Raw genomic sequence first — 24,439 nt, forward strand, 5'->3', positions numbered from 1 at the left:
TTGCATTGGCGCAACACGATCTGGTCCGCTCTGGCCCTGTGCTCCGGGAGAACTCGATAGAATTTCTACAATCATGCACGAAACAAGAATGGAAGAAGCCATGAGTTAAATCATTCATGAAACTAGAATGGACTTGTGCTTCTGAAGAGAACTCACCCAGAAAGTGGTGATCACGGCCTTGGCATGGGTCCCATGGTCCGCGTGGAGGGCCGCTTCCCAGTGCTCCCAGCTCGTGGCAAAGACCCGATGGTTCGGGTGCCTGACTGGATCCGGATAGTACAACCCCGGCCAGTGTAACTTCAGCAAGACGGTGATGAGGCCGTTGGGAATACGGACCCCTTTAGAATATATTCAGTTGCTGCAAAAGAATGAACTATTAGCATGTGACAAGCAAAATAAATAACAACCGGAATGAGCATGTGACAAGCAAAATAATGAAATTATTATAAAGTGGCACTTACTCTTTCCCCGTGGGCTCAATGAGCCACTTCTGCTTGTCAGTAGCAGGAACCTGCTTTGGTAGCTTTGCGTTACCACGCAGCCACCCCTTGTTGTCAACCCCGTCCCCGCCGCCACCATCATCCCCGCCACCACCCTCCTCCTCGCCTGCCTCCCCTCCCCAACCTCCTCCTCATCCTCCTTCTCCTCGTCCTCCTCCTCCACCTCCTCCTCGGCCCCATCCCGAACCTCCTCCTCCTCCTCACCAGAGGAGGGTACCTCACTAGAGGATGGCCTCGAAGACAACACCCCTAAGTCGGTGAGGGTGCACTCTTTCTGACCGCGACCCCCTGTAGTGGCTCTCCCTCCACCACCTCGCCCTCTAGGGGCTCTCCCCCCGCCCCCTCCTCCTCTAGGGGCACCTCTCCCTCGACCTCCCTGTGAGGAGTCATCGTCAAGTAGCCGGGGGGGGGGGGGAGGATTACGTGCTCGACCACTCCGACTAGGCAGGCCAACGACCTTGCATAGGAAACCCACGCCGTCGGCCTTCCCCTTGCCCATGTTCCACGAACCTGCATGAAAAGAGAATAAGCAATTAGTAAATTAATGAAATGAAGGAAAATGCATGATAATAAACACATTAATAAAAATGCATAAAAGGCATATTCCTAAACTATAAAAAAAAAGACTTGACACGTACATCTGCTAGAAACCATATGAATCATCACTGTTGTAACCTCTTTCTCGGTCCGTCTCATCATCACTATCAATCATATCATCTTCGTTGTCTGACGGAGGTGGAGGCTCTTCCTCGTCGTCAGCGTCTTCGTTTAACTTTTCTAGCATGAGTATGTCATTTTCATTGACAATGGTCTCACCATCATTCCGTGCATCGTCGTCGTTTGGATCCACATCATCATCACCCAATGGTCTAGCGTCATCGTTTCTAACCACATCATCATCATCAGGTTGCTCTTGATAGAACACTCCCTCGTATGTCATGGGGTTAATGTTGTAGTAATCGTCTTCATTCGGGTTCGGTAGCTTACCATGTGGCGACACCTTGAACACAACTTCCCAACCCTTTAGGTACTCTTTCTGGCATGGGTAAGGCAGATAATATACTTGTGTAGCTTGGGTAGCCGCAATGAAGAGATCGGCTCCGGCATAGACGGTTGATGGTTTAACTTCGACCAAACCAATGGAAGGCGTATGTTTTACCCCCTCCCGTGGATCGAACCATCGACATTTGAACACAGGCAGACTTAGGGTCTCGCGCCCCTGGTGGAATTTAATCTCGTATATATTTTGTACCCTTCCGTAGTAGTCTACTGAATTTTGACCGGGGGTGTACACTCCGGTATTTATAGTTTTGGGATCAGGCCGGCTGTTCTGGTGCTCCTCCGTATGGAAGCGATACCCATTCACATCATACTTTTTACATGTCATGACGGCATGGTCAAAACCCATGGAAACCCATCTCAATTCATCATCCATAGATATGTTCGGATCTTTTCCCTACAAGTATAATTGAAATTGTTGCGTGCATTAGTTAACTAATAAATGTTGAACTAGGTATTTAATAGGGGAGTGTGGAAAATTACTTTCTCCATGAACCAAGCAACAAATTTTTTACGTCCAGGGTTTCCATGACGGAGAAGAGTAAGTGCCTCCGCCTCAGTAGGAGGATTCATTCCCATCCATTCCTCTTGAACGAAATCACTAAAAAAAATAAAAGCGGTGTTAGACCGGGACTAAGTGAACATAAAACATGATGATGTGGAAGACATAAAGGAATGGTGTAGTGGTATTACCTCATCCACACTTCCTCAACTTCCCTGATGTTGTGCAAGATATAGAACATGAGGTCCTCCCACTCTTGTCGTGGCATGTTATAAGGTTTCGAGGCCCCAGCCCTCCCACCTTGCGCGTTGAATAGATGGAGCCTGGGTTGATACTTCGGCTCTTCTATATTGTATCGAGGCACCTTGTTATGCAGATGGGGAACGTGGTTTGGATAGTATGATGTCCTGAGGTCTGACACCTCCTCTAGGATAACTGCCTCAGCTATGGAAGCTTCAATCTTAGCTTTGTTTCCACATTTCTGTCGGAGATGCTTGTTCTGTCTCTCAGGGCCGTACTGCCAGCGATTCTGCACAGGCCCCCCCAACAATACCTCGTTCGCGAGGTGCAGAATGAGATGTGTCATCGGTGTAAAGAAGCCTGGCGGAAAGATCTTCTCTAGCTTGACTATCAACTCCGGTGCCTTGTTATGCAATTTTTCAATCATGTCTTTACTTACTTCTTTAGCACAGAGCGTGCGGAAGAAATGGCTTAGCTCGGCAAGCACTCGCCAGACATGCTCGGGGACATAGCCTCGAACCATCACCGACATTATCCGCTCAATCCATACATGGTAGTCATGACTCTTCAGGCCGGTCACTTTGCCCGTTGAAAGATTGACTCCCTTACTTATATTCGATGCATAACCATCGGTGAACTTCAAAATGTGTTTCAGCCAGATAAGTACTTCCTTTTTTTCTGGCGGTTTAAGGACAAATTCAGCATCTGGCTTGAACCAGTTTTTTCGACCGCCTGTGGGAGGCTTCATGTTCAGACGTGGTCTATCACAAATTCTCTGTTGATCGGCTCTAGCTTTAACGTTATCCTTCGTCTCATCAGGAATATTGAGGATCGTGTGGAAAAGGGACTCTGCCACATTCTTTTCGGTGTGCATCACATCGATACTGTAAGGAAGTTTGAGGTCCTTGAAATAGGGAAGCTACGAGAAGGGGGTAATGTGAATCCAGTTGTGCGTCTCACCATATCCCTCGAAGCCTTTGGCTTTGGCTTTGGCTTTGCCTTTGACTTTAGGCTGGAGAGCTTTTAGCTGAGCAAGAACATCTGCCCCCGAAAATGTTGGAATCTCGGTTACTTCATGAACAACCCGGCCTTTCGTGAAGTTCTTCTTGTCTTCCCTGTCTGGATGGTCTGGAGGGAGGAACTGTCGATGCAGGTCAAAGGCTACATACTTGCCACCCTTACTCAGCCAAATCATTCGCAGAGCCTGCATGCACACTGGGCATGGCATCTTCCCACTTGTACACCATCCGCAGAATAGAGCATAGCCGGGAAAGTCATGCATGCAATAGTGCAACCAAACTTTCATCAAGAAATTTCTCTGCAGATCCCGGTCGTATGTCAACGTCGGAAAGTACCAAGAATGGTGCAAAGCATCCACCAGCGGCTGCATAAACACACCCAATTGCTTCCCCGGATAATCAGGCCCCGGAATGATGAGCGACAAGAACATGGTCTTGCGTTGCATTAGGGCACTGGGAGGAAGATTGAGCAGAATTACAAACACGGGCCAGCAGCTGTATGGATTGGACGACATACCATATGGATTCAACCCATCACCTGATATGGCTATTCTGACATTCCCAGCCTCGGCTGCTTCCTCGGGGTATTCTTCATCGAACGACTTCCATGCTTCCCCTTCCGATGGATGGACGATTTTTTTTGGATTGTACCTTATACCTTCCTTGTGCCACTTCATCATTTTGGCAGACTCCTTCATGATGAAAAGGCGCTGCAGTCTTTTTATAAAATCAAGATACCGAAGAACCTTAACGGGGATGGTTAGCTGCTTTTTCTCACCATCCTCACTGACCACCTCAATGTACCGAGACAAACCGCACTGCCTACAGTACTTGTCATCCGCATACTCGTGCCTAAACAAAAGGCAATTCTTCGGGCAAACATCTATTTTCTCATAATCCATAGAGAGTGCCTTCATGATTTTCTTTGTATCGTACATGCGTTTCGGCAGTTCATGACCCTCAGGGAGGCTGTTAGCCCATACTCCCAAGAATGCTTCGAAGCATTTCTGGCTACAGCCGTACTCAGCCTTGACTGCAATCAGTTGCGAGATGGCATCCAGCTGAGATATTTTCGCACCCGCATAAAGTGGTTTCTTCGACGAGGCCAAGACCTCCAAGAAGGCCTTTGCGGTTGCCTCCGGCTCCTCCGGTTCATTCTCTGAAGGTGTCGCATTCGCCGTTTCTGCAACAATGACATCATCTAGCATGTCCCTGACCCCGTCGTCCTCATATCCATCGATGCGTTGTCGCATCACCTCCTCTCTACCACGGTCCTGCTCGGCTATGTTTATCGGCGGAATGTCAAAGTTTGGCATATATCCGTGCGTGCGAAGGTGCCCACTCATGCCCGTCTGATTTCTACGGTGACGTCTGGCACATCTCGCACATGGGCATGGTGGGATAATTCTCATTGGACGACCGAATATCTCCTTCAAATACACATCGGTTTTCGCGATCCACTCTGATGCTACTCGATTCCGACGGATAAAACCACTGTACATCCACTGATTATCTGCCATCCTCTGCTTTTTTGCAAGCCACACAACATAATTAAGGATTCACTTAAATTAATCACATCAAATTTTCAGTTTCTACCGCGTTGAATCCACCTACATCTCTAATAGGTAAAGATGGGTCCTAATCCCACCCGAGGATGTGTAGATTGAGTACGTTCTCCATTCTACCCCGTTCCGAGACAAAATTTCGGCAGTACCTCCCCGCTGTTCTCCAGATACACGTCTCGGCAAATAGCCGAGAGAATGTGCTCCGGAGAACAATGGGGAGGGCCGCCAAAATCCTGTCTCGGAACAGGGTAGAACATGGAGAACATAACCAATCTACACATCCTCGGGCTGTCCGTGGAAAACGCTGGACAATCCAAAAGAGCTGCAGTGATAAATATGCAATTGAATGCATATTTATCGATGCAACCCTTTCGGACGGGAGACCTAGGTTACGCGACTTGATGTGAAAATGAATTCTACTTAAAAGAGGGTAGGAGGTGAAGGTGGATTCGTAGCTCACCCTCCGCTGTAGAGGAAGTAGTCGAGCAGCGGCAGGATCACGGACGACGAAGGCTCCAGGGAGATGAAATGCCACAAAGCCTGTAAATTTTACCGAGTCAAAAAATTTGAGGGCATCACATCACATAAAGCATTGACACTTTAAACTATGAAAAAATTCTTATTTCGTCAACTGTCAAATTTTGTCCTTCAATTTTTTTAACAAGATCATCATGATAAAATAACCACTCATCTTATACCAGTTTCGGAGCACATCTCACATAGCTTTTTTAACTAAGTGACTCAAGTTGCTTTTTTAACTATGATAATGCATTTTCGGTCTCGAATTTCACCTACATCACAACATTCATCCATCTATCAATGTAACAACATCACAACATCTATCCATCTAAGACACATACAACATTCATCCATCTATCAACCTAACAACATCCAACCATGCATCCATTCATCCATCCAGCAGTACCAAAATAATGCAAAAAAGAAGAAGAAGAAAAAGGTAGCTCACCGACGGGCGAGGCAGCAGGGGCCGGTGGTGGAGGGCTGGAGGAAGAGGCACGGGAGGGCCGGGGCGGGGCGGGGCTGGCCGGAGAAGCAGAGGAGGGCGTCCGCCGCCGCTAGCAGCAGCGCTGGTCGAGGAGGGACGCGGGCCAGCCGGAGCCGCGACCCGTTGTGGTCGGGGCGGCCGTCGCGCAGTCGGGGGGAGGACGGGGCGACGGTGGGGTCGGGAGGAGGCCGGGCTGACGGCGGGTGGAGGAGGCAACGGCGTGGGTGTGGAGGCGGCAGTGCGGGTGTGGAGGCGGCGGTGGGAGATGTTGGGGTGGGGAGGGCGGCGGTAGGGGGCGGGCGAACGGTGCGGCCGGCCGGGGTGCGAGGTCGGGCCGCTGGCGGCGGTGCGGGTCGAGGTGGGGTTGGGAGGCCGGGGCGGGTGGACGGCGGCGCGGGTCGAGGGCAGCGGCGCGGGATCGATGAGGGTTGGGGCGGGGGCAATGGGTGGATGGGGCGAGCCCGTGAACGGATAAGGCCAAGTATGCCGACGGCTAAGCCGTCGGCATAGCTGACGATGCCACGTGGCACCTATGCCGACGGCTATGCCATAGGCATAGATTGCAACTACTTTTTTTTGAAAAAATAGTCCCACTGTTGGAAATATGCCCTAGAGGCAATAATAAAATGGTTATTATTATATTTCCTTGTTCATGATAATTGTCTATTGTTCATGCTATAATTGTGTTATCCGGAAATCGTAATACATGTGTGAATACATAGACCACAACATGTCCCTAGTGAGCCTCTAGTTGACTAGCTCGTTGATCAACAGATAGTCATGGTTTCCTGACTATGGACATTGGATGTCATTGATAACGGGATCACATCATTAGGAGAATGATGTGATGGACAAGACCCAATCCTAAGCATAGCACAAGATCGTGTAGTTCGTTTGCTAGAGCTTTTCCAAATGTCAAGTATCATTTCCTTAGACCATGAGATTGTGCAACTCCCGGATACCATAGGAGTGCTTTGGGTGTGCCAAACGTCACAACGTAACTGGGTGGCTATAAAGGTGCACTACGGGTATCTCCGAAAGTGTCTGTTGGGTTGGCACAAATCGAGACTGGGATTTGTCACTCCGTATGGCGGAGAGGTATCTCTGGGCCCACTCGGTAATGCATCATCATAATGAGCTCAATGTAACCAAGTGTTTGGTCACGGGATCATGCATTACGGTACGAGTAAAGTGACCTGCCGGTAACGAGATTGAACAAGGTATTGGGATACCGACGATCGAATCTCGGGCAAGTAACGTACCGATTGACAAAGGGAATTGTATACGGGATTGATTGAATCCTCGACATCATGGTTCATCCGATGAGATCATCGTGGAACATGTGGGAGCCAACATGGGTATCCAGATCCCGGTGTTGGTTATTGACCGGAGAGTCATCTCGGTCATGTCTGCATGTCTCCCGAACCCGTAGGGCCTACACACTTAAGGTTCGGTGACGCTAGAGTTGTAGAGATATTAGTATGCGGTTAACCAAAAGTTGTTCGGAGTCCCGAATGAGATCTCAGACGTCACGAGGAGTTCCGGAATGGTCCGGAGGTAAAGATTTATATATGGGAAGTCCTATTTTGGCCACCGGAAAATGTTCGGGATTTTTCGGTATTGTACCGGGAAGGTTCTAGAAGGTTCTGAAGTGGGGCCCACCTGCATGGGGGAACCCACATGAACGTGGGTAGTGGGGGCAAGTCCCCACACCACTGATCAAGGCGCACCAAGATCCCACCTTAGAAGGAATAAGATCATATCCCGAAGGGATACGATCAAGATCCCTAAAAAAGGGGGATAACAATCGGTGGGGAAGGGAAATGATGGGATTTCTTTTCCCCACCTTTGCCAACGCCCCAATGGACTTGGAGGGCAAGAAACCAGCCCCCTCCACCCCTCTATATAGTGGGGAGGCGCATGGGAGAAGCACCCCAAGCCCTGGCGCCTCCCTCCCTCCCGTGACACCTCTTCCTCCCCGCGTGCGCTTGGCGAAGCCCTGCCGGGATCCCGCTACCTCCACCACCACGCCGTCGTGCTGCTGGATCTCCATCAACTTCTCCTCTCTCATTGCTGGATCAAGAAGGAGGAGACGTCCCCACTCCGTACGTGTGTTGAACGCGGAGGTGCCGTCCGTTCGGCGCTAGGATCATCGGTGATTTGGATCACGACGAGTACGACTCCATCAACCCCGTTCTCTTGAACGCTTCCGCGCGCGATCTACAAGGGTATGTAGATGCACTCCCCTCTCTCTCGATGCTAGATGACTCCATAGATTGATCTTGGTGATACGTAGAAAATTTTAAATTTCTGCTACGATCCCCAACACCCACCTCGCCGAGGGAAAAGCAATTTGACCTGTTTATATAGTTCACTAATCCATACGTTATAAGCTCCGGTATTCATTAGACTTATATGAAGAAAATGGACAATTACTGTGAACTTTTCAGTGCCCGGGCAGCCGGCCCGGTGCCCGAGCACTAAAAGGTTCACAGTGATAGTACATTTTCAATGATGAATACCGGAGTTTTTAATCAATTCAATTATTACATTTTTAGATTCTTAGTTTATCGTCTATATGGGACCCGGTACCCGGTGCGACGCCTGTGACACCGGGACCCTGGGGGTTAGGCGGTACGGGGGCTGTGGGGGGTAGCAATGCCACTGGAGCTTAGCCGTCGGCATAGATGGACATGCCACGTCCGGCAAAAGTCAAAGGGCTAGACCCGGCGGTCGTCTGTGTCAGGGATAGACAGGACGGGGTACCTCTGGGCGGGGGAGGGGGGGGGTAGCAATGCCGTCCGTGAGGGGGGCCACACCCCGGAGACACGTGCCGCCTCTTCGGACATGCCACCACACCACCCCGCATGTATGAGGGCCCGGTGCGACGCTCCGGTAGCATTGCTACCCCCCCAGGCCCCCCGTCCCGCCTAACCCTGTAGCGTTAGACCACGAGATCTAGCCCTTTGACTTTACACGGACGGGCTTTGACCAGTGGAACTCTCCCCCCGGTTGTGTTACGTTAGCCCATAGGAACACTTTGGAGCAACATCCGGGCCATACCCACAGCAAGATCCCCTCCGTGGAGACCCTACGCATCTGTTCCACCCCTCCAGGTGCCGGCGGCGGCGCCGTCCGTGAGGGGGGGCACACCTCGGAGACGCGTGTCGCCTCTTCGGACATGGCACCACACCACCCTGCATGTATATATGAGGGCCCGGTGCGACGCTCCGGTGGCATTGCTATCCCCCCAGGGCCCCCGTCCCGCCTAACCATGTAGCGTTAGACCACGAGATCTAGCCCTTTGACTTTACACGAACGAGCTTTGACAAGTGGAACTCTCCACCCGGTTGTGTTAGGTCAGCCCATAGGAACACTTTGGAGCAACATCCGGGCCAGACCCACAGCAAGATCCCCTCCGTGTAGACCCGACGCGTCCGTTTCCCCCCTCCAGGTGCCGGCGGCGCCGCCGTCCGTGAGGGGGGGCACACCCCGGAGATGCGCGCCGCCTCTTTGGACATGGCACCACACCACCCCGCATGTATGAGGTCCCGGTGCGACGCTCCGGTGGTATTGCTATCCCCCCAGGGCCCCCGTCCCGCCTCTTCAGACATGGCACCACACCGCCCCGCATATATGAGGGCCCGGTTAGACGGGACGGTGTACCTTGGGGGGGGTAGCAATGCCGCTAGGTGTTGCTTTGGGCCCTCCTACGGTTGTGGAAGCGTGGTGGCTGGCGCAGGCACCCGGCATGCAGCTCCGGGGTGTGCCCCCTCACCGGCGTCGCTATGGGGCACGGCGGCAGCAACGTCCGTGAGGGGGGCAATCGATATACCATCGGGGTATGTTTTTTTGTTAGATAAGGCACATTTATGTTGTGAGGGGGGCAAGGCCGTCGGCATACCTGCGCACACGGCCACGGATTGATGACGTGGCAAAGGGCGGGGATCGATGACGTGGCAACATCCATGGACCAGGCCTATGCCGACGGCCAGGCCGTCGGCATAGATTTGCCACCCCACGGACCGGCGAGCGATGCGGATCGATGACGTGGCGGGCGACGCGGATCGATGACGTGGGGGCTATGCCGACGGCCGCCGTTAGCCCGTCGGCGTAGACTTACGCCGTCAAAAGGCCGTTTCCGCCCGGGTAGCCGGGCCCACGTTCTATGCCGACGGGCTTATCTATGCCAGCGGCCGCCGTAGGCATATTTCTCGCGACGCCGACGGCTGAGCTTTGCCGACGGGGGCCGTTGGCATAGATGGATATACGCCGACGGCTTTTCTATGCCGACGGCTTGGGCTGGGCCGTCGGGATAGGCCAATCTATGCCGACGGGGGCCGTCGGCATAGGTTCGGCCGTCGGCATCGCCAGTTATTCTGGTAGTGAGAAACCAATTCTTGTGTGGCAGCAAAGGTTAGACGATTTCCCAAGTTAGAATCTATAGAAAAACGCAAGATATTTGCCACTCTAACAAATTTTCTAGTAGAATGAGAGTAAATGCTTGGGTAAGCAGCTGCAAGTGTTTATGGCAGAGAGCCAATTATCTCGCTAGAAGTAGGTTGAAGTGCCATTGTGTGTAAATACAAAGGATATTGTATATATGAAGGGTTGGCATTTGCTAGTTGATAGTTTCGCAGAGGTTGGAAGTATTAGAGGCAAGAGCAACAAACGAATTGGGTGTTGTAGCTTGAGCCAATCCATCCAAGGGGTGGGCGAGGATACTAATGATTTAACCACAAATATCATAAGCAGGTAGTTATTTTTGATATGCAAGTTCTTAATGCCTAAACTACCAATTTTTTTGGTGTGCAAACATTGTTCCAAGCAACCAGGCATTGTGCCCCCGAGCAGATTTCCTCAACAATCCAGAAATATGCTCTCCTAAGAGTATCAATAGTTTTGATTCCTTTTTGAGGATTTGAAAAACAGACCTAAGTATGTTAGACTTAGGAGTGTGTCTGAAACAACAGTTACGAGGATCAAATGGTCTCCTCTTGTGAGAATTTTTGCATGCCAACCTGAGAGGATTTTTCTACAACGTTCAAGGTTGGGAGAAAGGTTCTTGGAGGTGGCCTTGTGGGAAAGAGGCAGTGGGGAAACCTACGATACTGGAAATAGCTGTTGCTTTTTTTCTCCATGTGAATGGGAGCAAAGGTTGTTTTGAATAAATTGGTTGTTAGGCCCACGGAAAGTGCGACGTTTTTGATGATTTCCTTTAGTTTGGAGGCCGCAGTTGTGGAGGCAACAACTATAGTAATCGTTTTCATGTTGTAGCTCGTAGGGAGGAAGGTTGGCGAACGGACGGTGGTTTAGTAGTGGTAGGTCTGTGTAGTGTGAGATGAGTTGTCGAAGCAGATGAAAAGGAAGGGTGAGAGAGGCCACCTTGGCGAACGGAATTTTATAGTTGATCCATCCATCTGGGATTTCATTTAGAAGGATGACAGTTGATGATCCACAACTATAGGGGATCAATCATAGTCCTTTCGATAAGTAAGAGTGTCGAACCCAATAAGGAGCAGAAGGAAATGAGAAACGGTTTTTAGCAAGGTATTTTTTGCAAGCACTGAGATTATCGGTAACAAATATTTTGATAGCAAGGTAATTTATAACAAGCAATAGGTAGCAACTGTAACAAAGTTGTAGTAAGGCCGGAACTTTCTCTTGTAGCGAGCTAAGCGTTCTTGAGGACACACGGGAATTTCATCTAGTCACTTTCATTATATTTATTTGATTCGCGTTCTCTACGTTGATAATTTGATATGTGGGTGGACGGGTGCTTGGGTGTTGTTCTTACTTGAACAAGCCTCCCACTTATGATTAACCCCTCTCGCAAGCATCCGCAACTATGAAATAAAAATTAAGATAAATCTAACCATAGCATGAAATATATAGATCCAAATCAGGCCTTATGGAATAGCGCATAAATCAGGGTTTAAGCTCCTGTCACTCTAGCAACTCATCAGCCTATTACTACTCCACAATGCCTTCCCTTATGCCCAAGTATGATAAAGTGTCATGTAGTCGACGTTCACATGACACCATTAAAGAAAGCAACAACATACATATTATTAAAACATCGACCAAATACCAAATTCACATGATTACTTATGACAAGACTTCTCCCCAGGTCCCCAAGAACAAAAGTAACTACTCACAAATCATATTCATGTCCAAGATCAGAGGAGTATTGAATAGCATCAAGGATCTGAACATATAATCTTCCACTAAATAAACCAACTAGCATCAACTACAAGATCTAATCAATACTACTAGCAACCAACAGGTACCAATCTAAGTTTTGAGATAAAGATTGAATATGAGAGATGAACTATTGTTTGAGATGAGATTGTGCTGGTGAAGATGTTGATGAAGATTGCTCCTCCCACGGTCAGAGGGTTCTTGGTGATGTCTATGGCTTCGATTCCCCCCTCCCAGAGGGAAGTATCCTCGGCGGAATCGCTCCACGGGAGAGCAAAAGTGCTCCTTCTCAGGTTCCGCCTCGAGACAGTAGCGCTTCATCCCGAAAGTCCTCTCCTCATTTTTTTCTAGGACAAATAGCATCATATAGAAAAAGACATACCAGAGGAGGTCCACCATGTGCCCACGAGCCACCAGGGCGCGCCCAGGGGGTTGGCGTGCCCTGGAGGCTCGTGGGCACCTGGTGGGCCTCCTCTGGTATTTCCTTTCTCTAGTAATTTTTATATATTTCAAAATAATTTTCCATGAAATTTCAGCTCATCTGGAGTTGTGCAAAATAGGTATCTCTGACATAGCTTTTTTAATCCAGGATTCCAGCTGCCGGCAATCTCCCTCTTCATGTAAATTTTGCAAATTAAGAGCAAAGGCATTAAAATTGCATCACAAAGTATTTTATTGATCAAAAACATGATAAATAAGAGTAGGAAAACAAGATGCAAAATGGATGTATCAACAGTTTCCATGTTTCGTAGAATATTATTGATCTGTCCCAAATACTTAGGCAAGAACCCTCGTAGGTCTAATATTATTAATAGAGAGGCCCACGAGACAAACTGAAAGGCTTTTGTTTGTCAAATTAAAGACCTAAAACCCCATATCGCCTTAAATCTCCAGGGAGGGGGTACTTGCATTTTAAATGTGTTGTGTAGGCCGCTCCTTCCGCTTTTCGATTGATACAATGAAAATTTGAAATAATTGTGGCTCTGTGCACCCCATCCATCTTCTTCTCCCCTACACATCTTTGCCAGCTTATTTGCACTCCTCCGGCCCTTCTCTTCTCCACTGGCTCCTCCCACCCCCTTTGTTCCTCTACAACTACCTCATATCCTATTCTGGTGATTCTTCATTGTGACCTCCAATGCAGCTGGTGCAAAGGTGGGTCGTCCATTTCCCAATCAAGCTTTTATCTAGACTTTAGGAGCGTATTAGTTACCCATGTGATGTTGATGAGCCCCTAAAGATGATGGTGGCGACTGTCAGTGAGGTCAGCCACCCATTTCTTTCCATTGGCCCCACTTCATTTTGGTGGCGCCTCTACTACTCACGATCATCCCTCGGAAGGACATCACTCGAGTGGCTGCACACTAAGCCAAATGCAAAATGATTCAATCCATAATTTTCTCCTACTGTATAGAACTTAATTATGGCTGGTTCCATCTAATGATCGCATCAGATTAACATTAATGTTTATCCATCTCATCACACACCTAATACACAACTTGCATGGTGACATATGTCCAACGTACGGCTTACAAAATTTTACACATTCGCCACTAGCTATTCAATCCCATTCTTGTAAAATCCATTGACACTATACTGTTTCGTATTGTAAATATTCCATCAGTGAAGCAAGCCCCATTATATAAAAATCAGGAAAAGACATAGATTGTGGCAATATTTCCTGACACAAATTTATTCACATGACTTAAAGTATTTTAATGGAGATGTTTATTAAATTATGTTTCACCAAATCAGAGGATATGATGCATGGTATTATATAACAGAAATTCACACAGGACAAGACACGAGGGTGGTGCAAAAACTTGTACCTTGTACTGGAAAGTCTTCCTGTTTCAATTAGTCAACTACTCCAAGCATTTTCCATAAATTAATTAATACATAGTTGTCCCCCTTGCCAACAAAATAATGCAAGGAAGACCACATATACTGTCTAGCCTTAATAGAGTAATATTGTTTGCTCACTTGTCAAGTTTGGTAAGCTTGCTTATTACTCGAGGTATGTCACTTTAGCTTGCCACCTACCCACATTATATATGTAAATCAGTAGCTAATTGATAGTTGATATTAGTTAGCAGTTAGCTAGGATGACATTATCCATGTTTCGTCAGTTATAACAACAACCAACTTATTCACACATGATTTACATATTATGTCGACAACAAATGGTACTCCACTAGTAGAAAAAGCCCCATTCGTCCCGGTTCGTGAGGGCCATTTGTCCCGGTTGCCGAACCGGGACTAAAGGGTCGGTACTAAAGCCCTATACCTTTAGTCCCGGTTCGCCCAGGAACCGGGACAGATGGGGCTCCACGTGGCCGCTGCCGCTTGCCCAGGCAGGAGGGCCTTTTGTCCCGGTTGGTGCCATCAACCGGGACCAAAAGGCTTCCACACGTTAGCAGTTCAGGGGCTGGGGTTTTTGATTTTTTTTCTGAAGGGGGGGAGGGGGGGTTGGGGGTTTTGGTAGAGAGAAGTGTCCTCTCTTATCTCCGTGCTTGGTCGACGCTATGTACTATACGTATAGAAAGGACTCGACACGCTAGCTAGCTAGTAATAAGCAAATGAAGGAAACTATTAAGTACAGAAGATCGTCATGAACATATACAGAGAGAAGTGATCGACCTCTCCTTCTCCGAGAGATTGGTCGAAAACAAGTTTTCGTATATCTTACCGACGCTACTGGCTACATATATATATATATATATATATATATACAATGTGTAAGATCTCTTACAATACCCTAACATATGAACTCAACTTCCACATGCATGGTATTCTCCGGCTTTATTGATGACGTGGTCAAGAAAGAATCCAGCCAATTCCTCTTGAATTGCTCGCATGCGATCTTGTGGTAGGAGTTCATTCCGCATCTGCCACATCTAATTTGAATAAGGGGGTCAATACATATATATCAATGAAACTCAATAGTAATGATGGTAATAAAATAAACTTGTGAATATTTTTGCTTACGCACTTCATATTGTCTTTTAGAGTAGCCCCGCCTATTCTTGGCCGTCGCGTTGTAGATGAACTCGCAGATGTAGTATCTACAGTAATTATTACCGGCTTCCTGCCACAAGCACTTTACGAGAAATAGAGGTCAATCAAACTGATAATGAAGCATTATAAATGGCATTGATGAAAGTAGCTAGAATCAACGGGAGATGTGCGGAACTAGCTAGCTAGTAGTACTTACTTTCGGGTATTTCCCGCAGATCCCGCGGCAGTCCCGGAACATGTGCGGTGAATACTTTCCAAACCCTGCGAGACAAAGAACACAATTACTTGATATCATGAAATTAACAAAGTTGCTGATATGGTGCAATAATGATCGATTCAACTTACTTGTCGAGCATTTTAGACATGTCCGCATAGTCCTCGGGATCTTTTCGTCTCGAGTCTAAGACGTTTACTAGTCCCTGCTCAAGCTTAATCTCTAGGAGAATATAGTGGAACCTGCGCACGCATGCATAATTCATCAATTTCATTAATTACTATAACCTCGAGTAATAATTAAGGGAAACCGAATATGCACAAGACAGTAACACTCACTTGAAGTTGTAAGGAAAGAGTATTGTATCTTTGTTTTGATTTATTACCAACGATCGTAGCAAGTTGTCCTCGGTTTCTTTGGCATGAAATGTAACCGTATATTCATCTATGAGATTTGTGTTAATGAACCCAATATCATACATTTCAGCTTTTCTGCATTCGAGATATTCAATCTGCATAATATAGTGAGGATAATTATATATACATGCAATGAAAGAGATGAGCTATATATAGAGACTTAATGACAGAAGTAGTACTTACAGACAGTAGCAAGTGACCGTTAATTTATCGAGGGCCTTTTGATTGAAAAACTGGAAGAACTCCTCAAATGGAACAGACAACTGCTCAATTCCAACAAGGTCGTGCTCCTCTTTAACTTTCAGCGTCAAAGTATCGATTTTCTTCCCAGACTTTCTGTAGGTTTCCATGTACCAGTCATGGAATCTTCGTATCATCGTTGTTAGAGTAGTTCCATCTTTGACGAGAGGCTTCCCGTACTCGTATTCGAATTTGTCCACCTCCATTATATCAAAGTGTGCATCGTCGTCGTGCATGTAATCTGCAGGATTGGTACCGGGCAAGATCCCCGGATGATTAGCGACGATATCGCTAGACACCTTGAGCGGGGGGCACGATTGGTTCGCTTGTTCGCCGAGCTGGGGAATTGTTTTCCCACTTCTTCGTTCTTGTAACCTTTTTTCACTGCAAGTACTTCCCGACCGCTTCGCTTCCTTATATGTTCTTTCAGTAATGCGCTCATAGTTGGTTTGCGGCGGAGATGGTGGTGGTCGCTCCAGGGCATCCAAAGTGCGCTTCGCTTTCACCGGATCTATCTTCTCCTCTGGAGGTGGATGTTTCTTAGCTCTTTGCGTTTCGAAGTAGTCCTTCACTTGGGCTTGATAGATCTCCGCGTTTTCCTGTTCGGTCATCTCGTATGGTAACTTCTCTGGAGTCTTGAGAGATGGACCGAATCTGTATTGCCTCCCGCCTCTGGCTGTACTGCTAGACGCCGGAGCAGGCCGAGCGGCTGCGGCTATCTTCTTTCGTTGCCTACGAGGCGGAGGAGAAGGACTACGACGCGCCGGTGCACCCGGAGCGACGGCGGGTCTCTTCTGCCCTTGCTGACGAGGCGGAGAAGGAGGAGGCTGGCTGCTCGGGCACGCCGGCGCAGGCAGAGAAGGAGGCAGAGTGCCCTGATCACTCGCCGGAGGAGGAGGCGGAGGAGGAGGCGGAGTGTCCTAACTCGCCGGAGGAGGAGGAGGCGGAGGCGTCCAGTTCGGAAGGTTGATGAGCTCCTTTCGCCATAGACATGGAGTCTTCAGAGCAGAACCCAGTCGAGTCTCCCCTTCACCGGTAGGGTGGTCAAGCATGAGCTCCTCAAATTCCTCCATTATTTCGTCCACCGCCAGCCTAGCATATCCTTCTGGAATTGGACGGCAGCGAAAAGTTGCGCCGGGTTCAGGAGGTCGAAAAGAGCCGACAGCCACCTTGACTTTTTAGTTATGCCATTGCGTCATAAGGTGGCAATGTTGAGACTCCGTGATAGCATCCACGGGGTAGCTAGCAGGAGCCGTGAAGACAGGCTCCAGCTGAAGCACCCCGGTGGATGCCACGCTGCTTCTCCGCTGAGATGGCGGGGTAGCTTCGGCAGGTCGCTTGCTTCGAACTGCTTCTCGTTCCTCTAGCGCTTGTACCCTTGCGTGCAGCTTCTGCAGTTCGGTATGCTCCACTTTCCTCCTCCTCTCTTGGCATTTGTAACCACCTACGTCCGGAAACCCAGCCTTCCACGGAACGGAGCCTGGTGTGCCTCGTGTCCATCCGGGGTGCTCAGGATTCCCGAGTGCCATTGTGAGCTCATCCTTCTCTCTGTCTGGAACGAACGTCCCTTCCTGCACCGCGGTGATATAGTCCTGAAGCTTCATGACGGGTATTCGCAGTTGCTTGCTCGTCCAAACGCACTTCCCTGTTACAGGGTCCAAGGTTCCACCAACCCCGAAGAACCAAGTCCTTGAACGGTCTGGCCAGTTCAATGTCTCTGGTTCGACCCCTTTATCAAGCAGGTCATTCTCAGCCTTGGCCCACAACGACCGAGCTTTGAGGTAGCCACCTGACCCCATGCGATGTGATGCTCCTTCTTCGCAGCATTTATCTTGTTTGTCACTGACATCTTCTTACTCCTCTCCGATGTCTTGTTGGCCACAAATACGTCCCATTGATCTCTGAGCTTCTCATACCGGCCGAGGAATTCTGGTGTCTTTTCTTTGTCGACAAACTTTGCTTTCAGCTCATTCTTCCACCTCCTGAATAGATCTGCCATCTTCTTGAGAGCACACGACTTGATCAATGGCTCTATAACTGGATTCTCCGGATGTTCCTCTTCCGGTAGGGTGAAATTTACCTTCAGTGCTTTCCAAAGATCATCTTTCTGTCTATCTTCGACAAAAGAAACTTGAAGCTCTTCCTTCTTAGGCTGATTCCATAGCTCGATGCTGATCGGGATCATGTCCCTAACAAGAACCCCGCACTGAGCAGAAAATGCTTCCTTGGTCCGGATGGGTTCAATCAGTTGGCCATCACGCGCGATTGCTGTGATCGTGAACCTTTCATCCGAGCGCAACTTTTTCTTCGAGCCTCGTCTCTTTACCAAAGTTGTGCTCGATCCGGAGGGCTAGAAAAAAGAAGAAAGACGAGAGTTAATATGTGTACATATCAAAACAATGAATGCATCAATTGGCTAGTCAGCACAGGCTTAATTAATATATATACCTGGTCGGACTCTGTTTGGCCACCGGAGCCGTCATCACAGTCTCCTTCTTGCACCGGCATTCGGTCACCGGAGCCATCATAATCATGTCCTTCCTCCTCCGTTATTCGATAATCGTAGCCTGGTTCACCCTCTCCTTCTAGACCATCGGTTTTGTTGAGATACGACATGACATCACCTCAGGCTGCGATTATGTCCCCCAACACCTGTTCTGCTTCCTCGCCTCGGCCGTGCTCCATAGTTTCTGCAAATATTACAACATGGCAATTATTATACAAACATGAAAGATGGATATATTAGTGGCAAACGTAGACCTAGCTAGCTAATCACAACAAGGAATTATATTAATTAGTGGCCTCGACGCTTCTCTAGGGTTTGGGGTGGCCTCGGCAACGCTTAAAGGGTTCGGGGTGGCCTCGACGACAACACTCTTTTAACTTGGTAAATTTGGGTGGCCTCGGCAGCGCTTCTAGGGTTTGGTCCGGACCGCCTCTCTTATGATTGTCCGACGTTTGTCTAGTGTCAAAGGATTCAACAAAACCATGTCTTCATCATTAGGTGAAAGTAAGAGGTGCATGATGCTACGAAGCTCTCCAAAGTTATTTTGGAACGGAATCCCAGATAGGATAATTCGCTTTTTGATACAAAGTTCAGCAAGAGCCTTCCGAATATCACTATTTGGAAGGCCTTTGATGAAATTTGTACCAAAAGGCGGATTATCCTATCTGGGACTCCGTTCGAGAATAACTTTGGAGAACTTCGTACCATCATGCCCCGGTTACTTTCGGCTAATGAAGAAGCCATGGATTTCTTCAATACTTTGACACTAGGCAACCTCTCGATCCCTCGACCCCCTCCCCCCTCCTTATGTCGAAGTTATCGGGGAGGGGGTATATCGACCCCCCCCCCCTCATGTCGAAGTTATCGGGGAGGTGGTATATCGACAACGACATACCCGATAAAAAATAAGAAGAGGAAGAAGAAGAAGAAAAGGAGGAGAAGAAGAAAGGAATAGAGGAGAAGATCGAAAAAAAGAAGAAAAAAAGAGGAGAAGAAGAAAGGAATAGAAGAGAAAAAAATAGAGTATTTTTTCTTCTTCTCCATTTTTTCTTTTTTCTCTTCTTATTTATTTCTCCTCTTCTTCCGCTCCTCTTCTTCTCCTTTCTACTTCTCCTTCTTCCTCTTCTCATTTTCCTTTCCCCACTCCTTATTTTTCTTCTTCTTCATCTTTGCTTCCTTTTCCTTATTTTACTTTTTCCTCTACACTAACCTATGCACTAACCTAAAATCGATATCTACTAATTAACAACCTAAGTAAAAAAATTAATACATATATGAAAAAAAACATCATATGCACAAAAAACATCATATGAACCCCCACCCCCCCTCATGTCGAAGTTATCGGGGAGGGGGTATATCGACCCCCACCCCCTCATGTCGAAGTCATCGGGGAGGGGGTATATCGACCCCCACCCCCCTTATGTCGAAGTTATCGGGGAGGGGGTATATCAACCCCACCCCCCCTCATGTCGAAGTTATCGGGGAGGGGGTATATCGACCCCCACCCCCCCTCATGTTGAAGTTATCGGGGAGGGGTATATCGACCCCCACCCCCTTGCATATATAGCCACATACATATAAATCTAATAAAAAATTAATGTAACAAATTAATCTAACAAAATCATGGTCTGAATATACATATAGCCACATACATACATATATATACATATACATTATATACATATGAACAAAATTTTAATCTAATAAAAAACAGAGCCGGGGCAGCGCGGTGGCTCACAGCAGGGGCGCCTGGCGACGGCGATGGCGATGGCCACGGCGACGACGATGGCGATGGCGGTGCCGGCGAGGGCGCCAGCGCGCGGGGGCGGGCCGCGGGCAGGGGCTCGGCCGCGGGCCAGGGGCCGGCACGGCGACGGCGTGCTTGGGGGCAGGGGCGGCGCAACGACGGGCGCGGGCGACGGCGATGGCGACGACGGCCGCGGGCGACGGAGATGGCGGCGGCGACGAGTCGCAGGGGCAGCCCGACGACGGGCGCGGGTGACGGCGTGGTCGGGGGCAGGGGCGGCGCGACGACGGGCGCGGCCGACGGCGTGGTCGGGGGCAGTGGCGGCGCGACAACGGGCACGGGCGACGGCGACGAGAAGCAGGGCGTTGGGCAGAGGGCGGCGTCGTCGGCGGGGAGAATGAGAAACTGCTGAAAATTTGCAAAGTGTTGGCTTATATAGCCAGAGCATTGGTCCCGGTTCGTGGCACCAACCGGGACCAAAGGAGACCTTTGGTCCCGATTGGTGGCACCAACCGGGACTAAAAGGGGGGCATTGGTCCCGCCATGAACCGGTACCAATGCACCCCTTTAGTCCCGGTTGGTGCCACCAACCGGGACCAAAGGCCTTGTGCTGCCCGCGTCAAAAGTTTAGTCCCACCTCGCTAGTTGAGAGAGCTCGAGAGTGGTTTATAAGCGCTGTTGCGCCCACCCTCTCGAGCTCCTCTCAACTGCAGGCTTTCGGGCTTAACCTGTCACTGTGTGCCTGTGGGCCTACTGGGCCTGCTGCGGGCCTGAATCCTGGCCCATGATTGGGTTTCTAGGCCGTGGTAGCCTAGTTGGTGGCACTTTTTTTTTGCTTTATTTATTTAATTTTGTTTTCACTTACTGTTGCTATTTTATTATTTTATTAAAGTTTATTTATTTTTACTTTATTAAAGTTTATTTTGTTTCTACTTATTTATTAAAGTTTATTTTGTTTCTATTTATTTATTTATTTTATTTTATTTCTACTTATTTATTTTCTTTTCGATTTTGCTTTTTTGATTTATTTTATGAAAATTCTTTTTGCTTTTAATGTTTTGAACAGAAAATACTTTGATAATTTTAGTTGCATAAATTTTATATAATTTTAGTTTCAATAATACTAGAGGTTTATAAAAGCTTTTTGGTTGATTCCTTTAGCTATTAGAGTTTCATTAATGTTTTCTAGTTCATTCTTTTTTTATTAGAGTTTCATTAAAGTTTTCTAGTTCATTCATTTAGTTTACTATTTTTGCTATTAGAGTTTCATAAAAGTTTTCCAGTTTATTCTTTTTTATAATTAGTTCATTCTTTGAGCTAAATGACCCTGAAATTGAAAAGCATTTCAAATGAACTCTGAAAAGGTTGAAAGTTGGCATGGCATCATCATTTCACCCACATAGCATGTGCTACAAAGTTGAGAGAGTTACAGCAAAAACTGGATGCACTTTGTGTACAAAACAGACTATTTGTTTCGAGGTATCAGGGTTTCAAACGAAAACTCGTCTGACGGATTGACCCATTTGCACTTAAACAAAGGGACCTTAAAATCATGTCTGTAGTCAAGTTCCCATATGTCCACTATGTAACCATAATATGTGTCCTTTCCCCTCTTGGTTACTGCATCAAAGCGGACACCGCTGTTTTGGTTGGTGCTCTTTTGATCTTGGGCGATCGTGTAAAATGTATTCCCATTTATATCGTATCCTTTGTAAGTCAATACAGTTGAAGATGGTCCCCTGGACAACGAGTAAAACTCATCACAAACAGTGTTGTCACCTCTGAGACGTGTTTCCAACCAACTGCCGAAAGTCCTGATGTGTTCACATGTAATCCATTCGTCACACTGCTCTAGGTGTTTGGAGCGCAGACTGTTCTTGTGTTCATCGACATACGGGGTCACCATGGTAGAGTTCTGTAGAACTGTGTATTGTGCTTGAGACCAAGAATGGTCGTCCCTGCATATTATTGAGTCCCCTCCAAGCGTGCCTTTTCCAGTCAGTCTCCCCTCATACCGCGATTTAGGGAGACCAGTCTTATTAAGGCCAGGAATGAAGTCACCACAAAATCCAATGACATCCTCTGTTTGATGGCCCATGGAGATGCTTCCTTCTGGCCTAGCGCGGTTACAGACATATTTCTTTAGGACTCCCATGAACCTCTCAAAGGGGAACATATTGTGTAGAAATATGGGGCCCAGAATGACAATCTCGTCGACTAGATGAAATAGGACGCGCGTCATGATATTGAAGAAGGATGGTGGGAACACCAGCTCGAAACTGACAAGACATTGCGCCACATCACTCCTTAGCCTTGGTATGATTTCTGGATCGATCACCTTCTGGGAGATTGTATTGAGGAATGCACATAGCTTCACAATGGCTAATTGGACGTTTTCCGGTAGAAGCACCCTCAATGCAACCAGAAGCAGTTGCGTCATAATCACGTGGCAGTCATGAGACTTTAGGTTCTGGAACTTTTTCTCTGGCATATTTGTTATTCCCTTTATATTCAACGAGAAGCCAGACGGGACCTTCATACTGAGCAGGCATTCAAAGAAGATTTCCTTCTTTTCTTTGGTAAGAGCGTAGCTGGCAGGACCTTCATACTGCTTTGGAGGCATGCCGTCTTTTTCGTGCAAACGTTGCAGGTCCTCCCGTGACTCTGGTGTATCCTTTGTCTTCCCATACACGCCCAAGAAGCCTAAAAGGTTCCCGCAAAGGTTCTTCGTCACGTGCATCATGTGTATTGAAGAGCGGACCTCTAGGTCTTTCCAGTAGGGTAGGTCCCAAAATATTGATTTCTTCTTCCACATGGGTGCGCGTCCCTCGACGTCATTCGGAACAGATAGTCCGCCAGGACACTTTCCAAAGATTACGTGTAAATCATTGACCATAGCAAGTACGTGATCACTGGTACGCATGGCGAGCTTCTTCCGGTGATCTGCCTCGCCTTTGAAATGCTTGCCTTTCTTTCGACATTGATGGTTGGTCGGAAGAAATCGACGATGGCCCAGGTACACATTCTTCCTGCATTTGTCCAGGTATATACTTTCGGTGTCAGCTAAACAGTGTGTGCATGCGTGGTATCCCTTATTTGTCTGTCCTGAAAGGTTACTGAGAGCGGCCCAATCGTTGATGGTTACAAACAGCAACGCGTGCAGGTTAAATTCCTCCTGTTTGTGCTCATCCCACACACATACACCGTTTCCATTCCATAGCTGTAAAAGTTCTTCAACTAATGGCCTTAGATACACATCAATGTTGTTGCCGGGTTGATTAGGGCCTTGGATGAGAACTGGCATCATAATGAACTTCCGCTTCATGCACATCCAAGGAGGAAGGTTACACATATATAGAGTCACGAGCCAGGTGCTGTGGTTGCTGCTCGGCTCCCCGAAAGGATTAATGCCATCCGCGCTTAAACCAAACCATACGTTCCTTGGGTCACCTGCAAACTCAGCCCGGTACTTTCTCTCAATTTTTCTCCACTGCGACCCGTCAGCGGGTGCTCTCAACTTCCCGTCTTTCTTACGGTCCTCACTATGCCATCGCATCAACTTGGCATGCTCTTTGTTTCTGAACAGGCGTTTCAACGTCCCGCGCGCACCCGACGTGCCCGACGAGCCCGACCACACCACACGCCATGGACTCACCGCGCGCCGCCTCCGCGTCCGCCATGGCAGCCGCCAGCAACAAACGCCGGAAGGATGTAGCCGAACTCGAGCACGGACTCGAGCACAACGGCGACATACGCCTCCTCCCAACGTCAACCGCACGCTCGTACGCGCGCCCGCGGTCCCGACGCGTCCAGTGCGCACCCATAACACGCACCGGTCGCACCCGGCTCGCCGCCATGACTTATTGGCCTGCACCGTTGCGGCCTCAACCGCAGCGCAACACCTCCATGCCGCCATGCCGCTATGTGTCGTTGGAGCCGCCACCACGCAGGTCCTCCGCGGCCTCCTCACCGTGCCGCCGCAGCCAGCGCGGCCTCCTCGCCGCGCCGCGCACCTCCATAGACCGACACACAGCCCAGAGCTTCACCGTGCAGCCGCAGGCGAACGCCGCCACCGCCGGCACGCCTCCAGCAAGGGGACGACACCCAAGATGAACCAGCTCATGATACCAATTGTTGGAACCGCAGCCCTCTAGCTACCTCTCATCTCACTGGAATGAAGGTGGAAGAAGAAGAACAGTGGACACA

The 24,439-nt window shown here is 48.4% G+C and overlaps 1 protein-coding gene across 1 annotated transcript; it reads right to left on the bottom strand.

Annotated features, from left to right (window-relative positions):
- Window positions 1-21,388: 21,388 nt before the first annotated feature.
- On the bottom strand, window positions 21,389-24,149 carry LOC141026850 (uncharacterized). Its single transcript, XM_073503714.1, has 4 exons — window positions 23,621-24,149; window positions 22,968-23,518; window positions 22,081-22,841; window positions 21,389-21,972 (listed from the first exon to the last, which is right to left on the bottom strand). Exons 1-4 carry the CDS (start codon window positions 24,147-24,149, stop codon window positions 21,699-21,701), a joined length of 2,115 nt encoding a protein of 704 aa, XP_073359815.1. The 3' UTR covers window positions 21,389-21,698.
- Window positions 24,150-24,439: the final 290 nt, after the last annotated feature.

The sequence above is a fragment of the Aegilops tauschii genome, chromosome 1 (assembly GCF_002575655.3).
Source record: "Aegilops tauschii subsp. strangulata cultivar AL8/78 chromosome 1, Aet v6.0, whole genome shotgun sequence".
In the NCBI taxonomy this organism is placed as follows: domain Eukaryota; kingdom Viridiplantae; phylum Streptophyta; class Magnoliopsida; order Poales; family Poaceae; genus Aegilops; species Aegilops tauschii.

What these genes read in the sequence shown, in the direction of transcription:
- LOC141026850 (XM_073503714.1), bottom strand. Translation starts at nt 24,149, where the DNA reads ATGGCGGCATGGAGGTGTTGCGCTGCGGTTGAGGCCGCAACGGTGCAG. An exon ending in TAATCCTTTCGGGGAGCCGA is followed by an intron (nt 23,519 to 23,620) that starts GCAGCAACCACA and finishes TTCTCATCCAAG; the next exon opens with GCCCTAATCAACCCGGCAAC. An exon ending in CGCTCCAAACACCTAGAGCA is followed by an intron (nt 21,973 to 22,080) that starts GTGTGACGAATG and finishes CTCGTTGTCCAG; the next exon opens with GGGACCATCTTCAACTGTAT.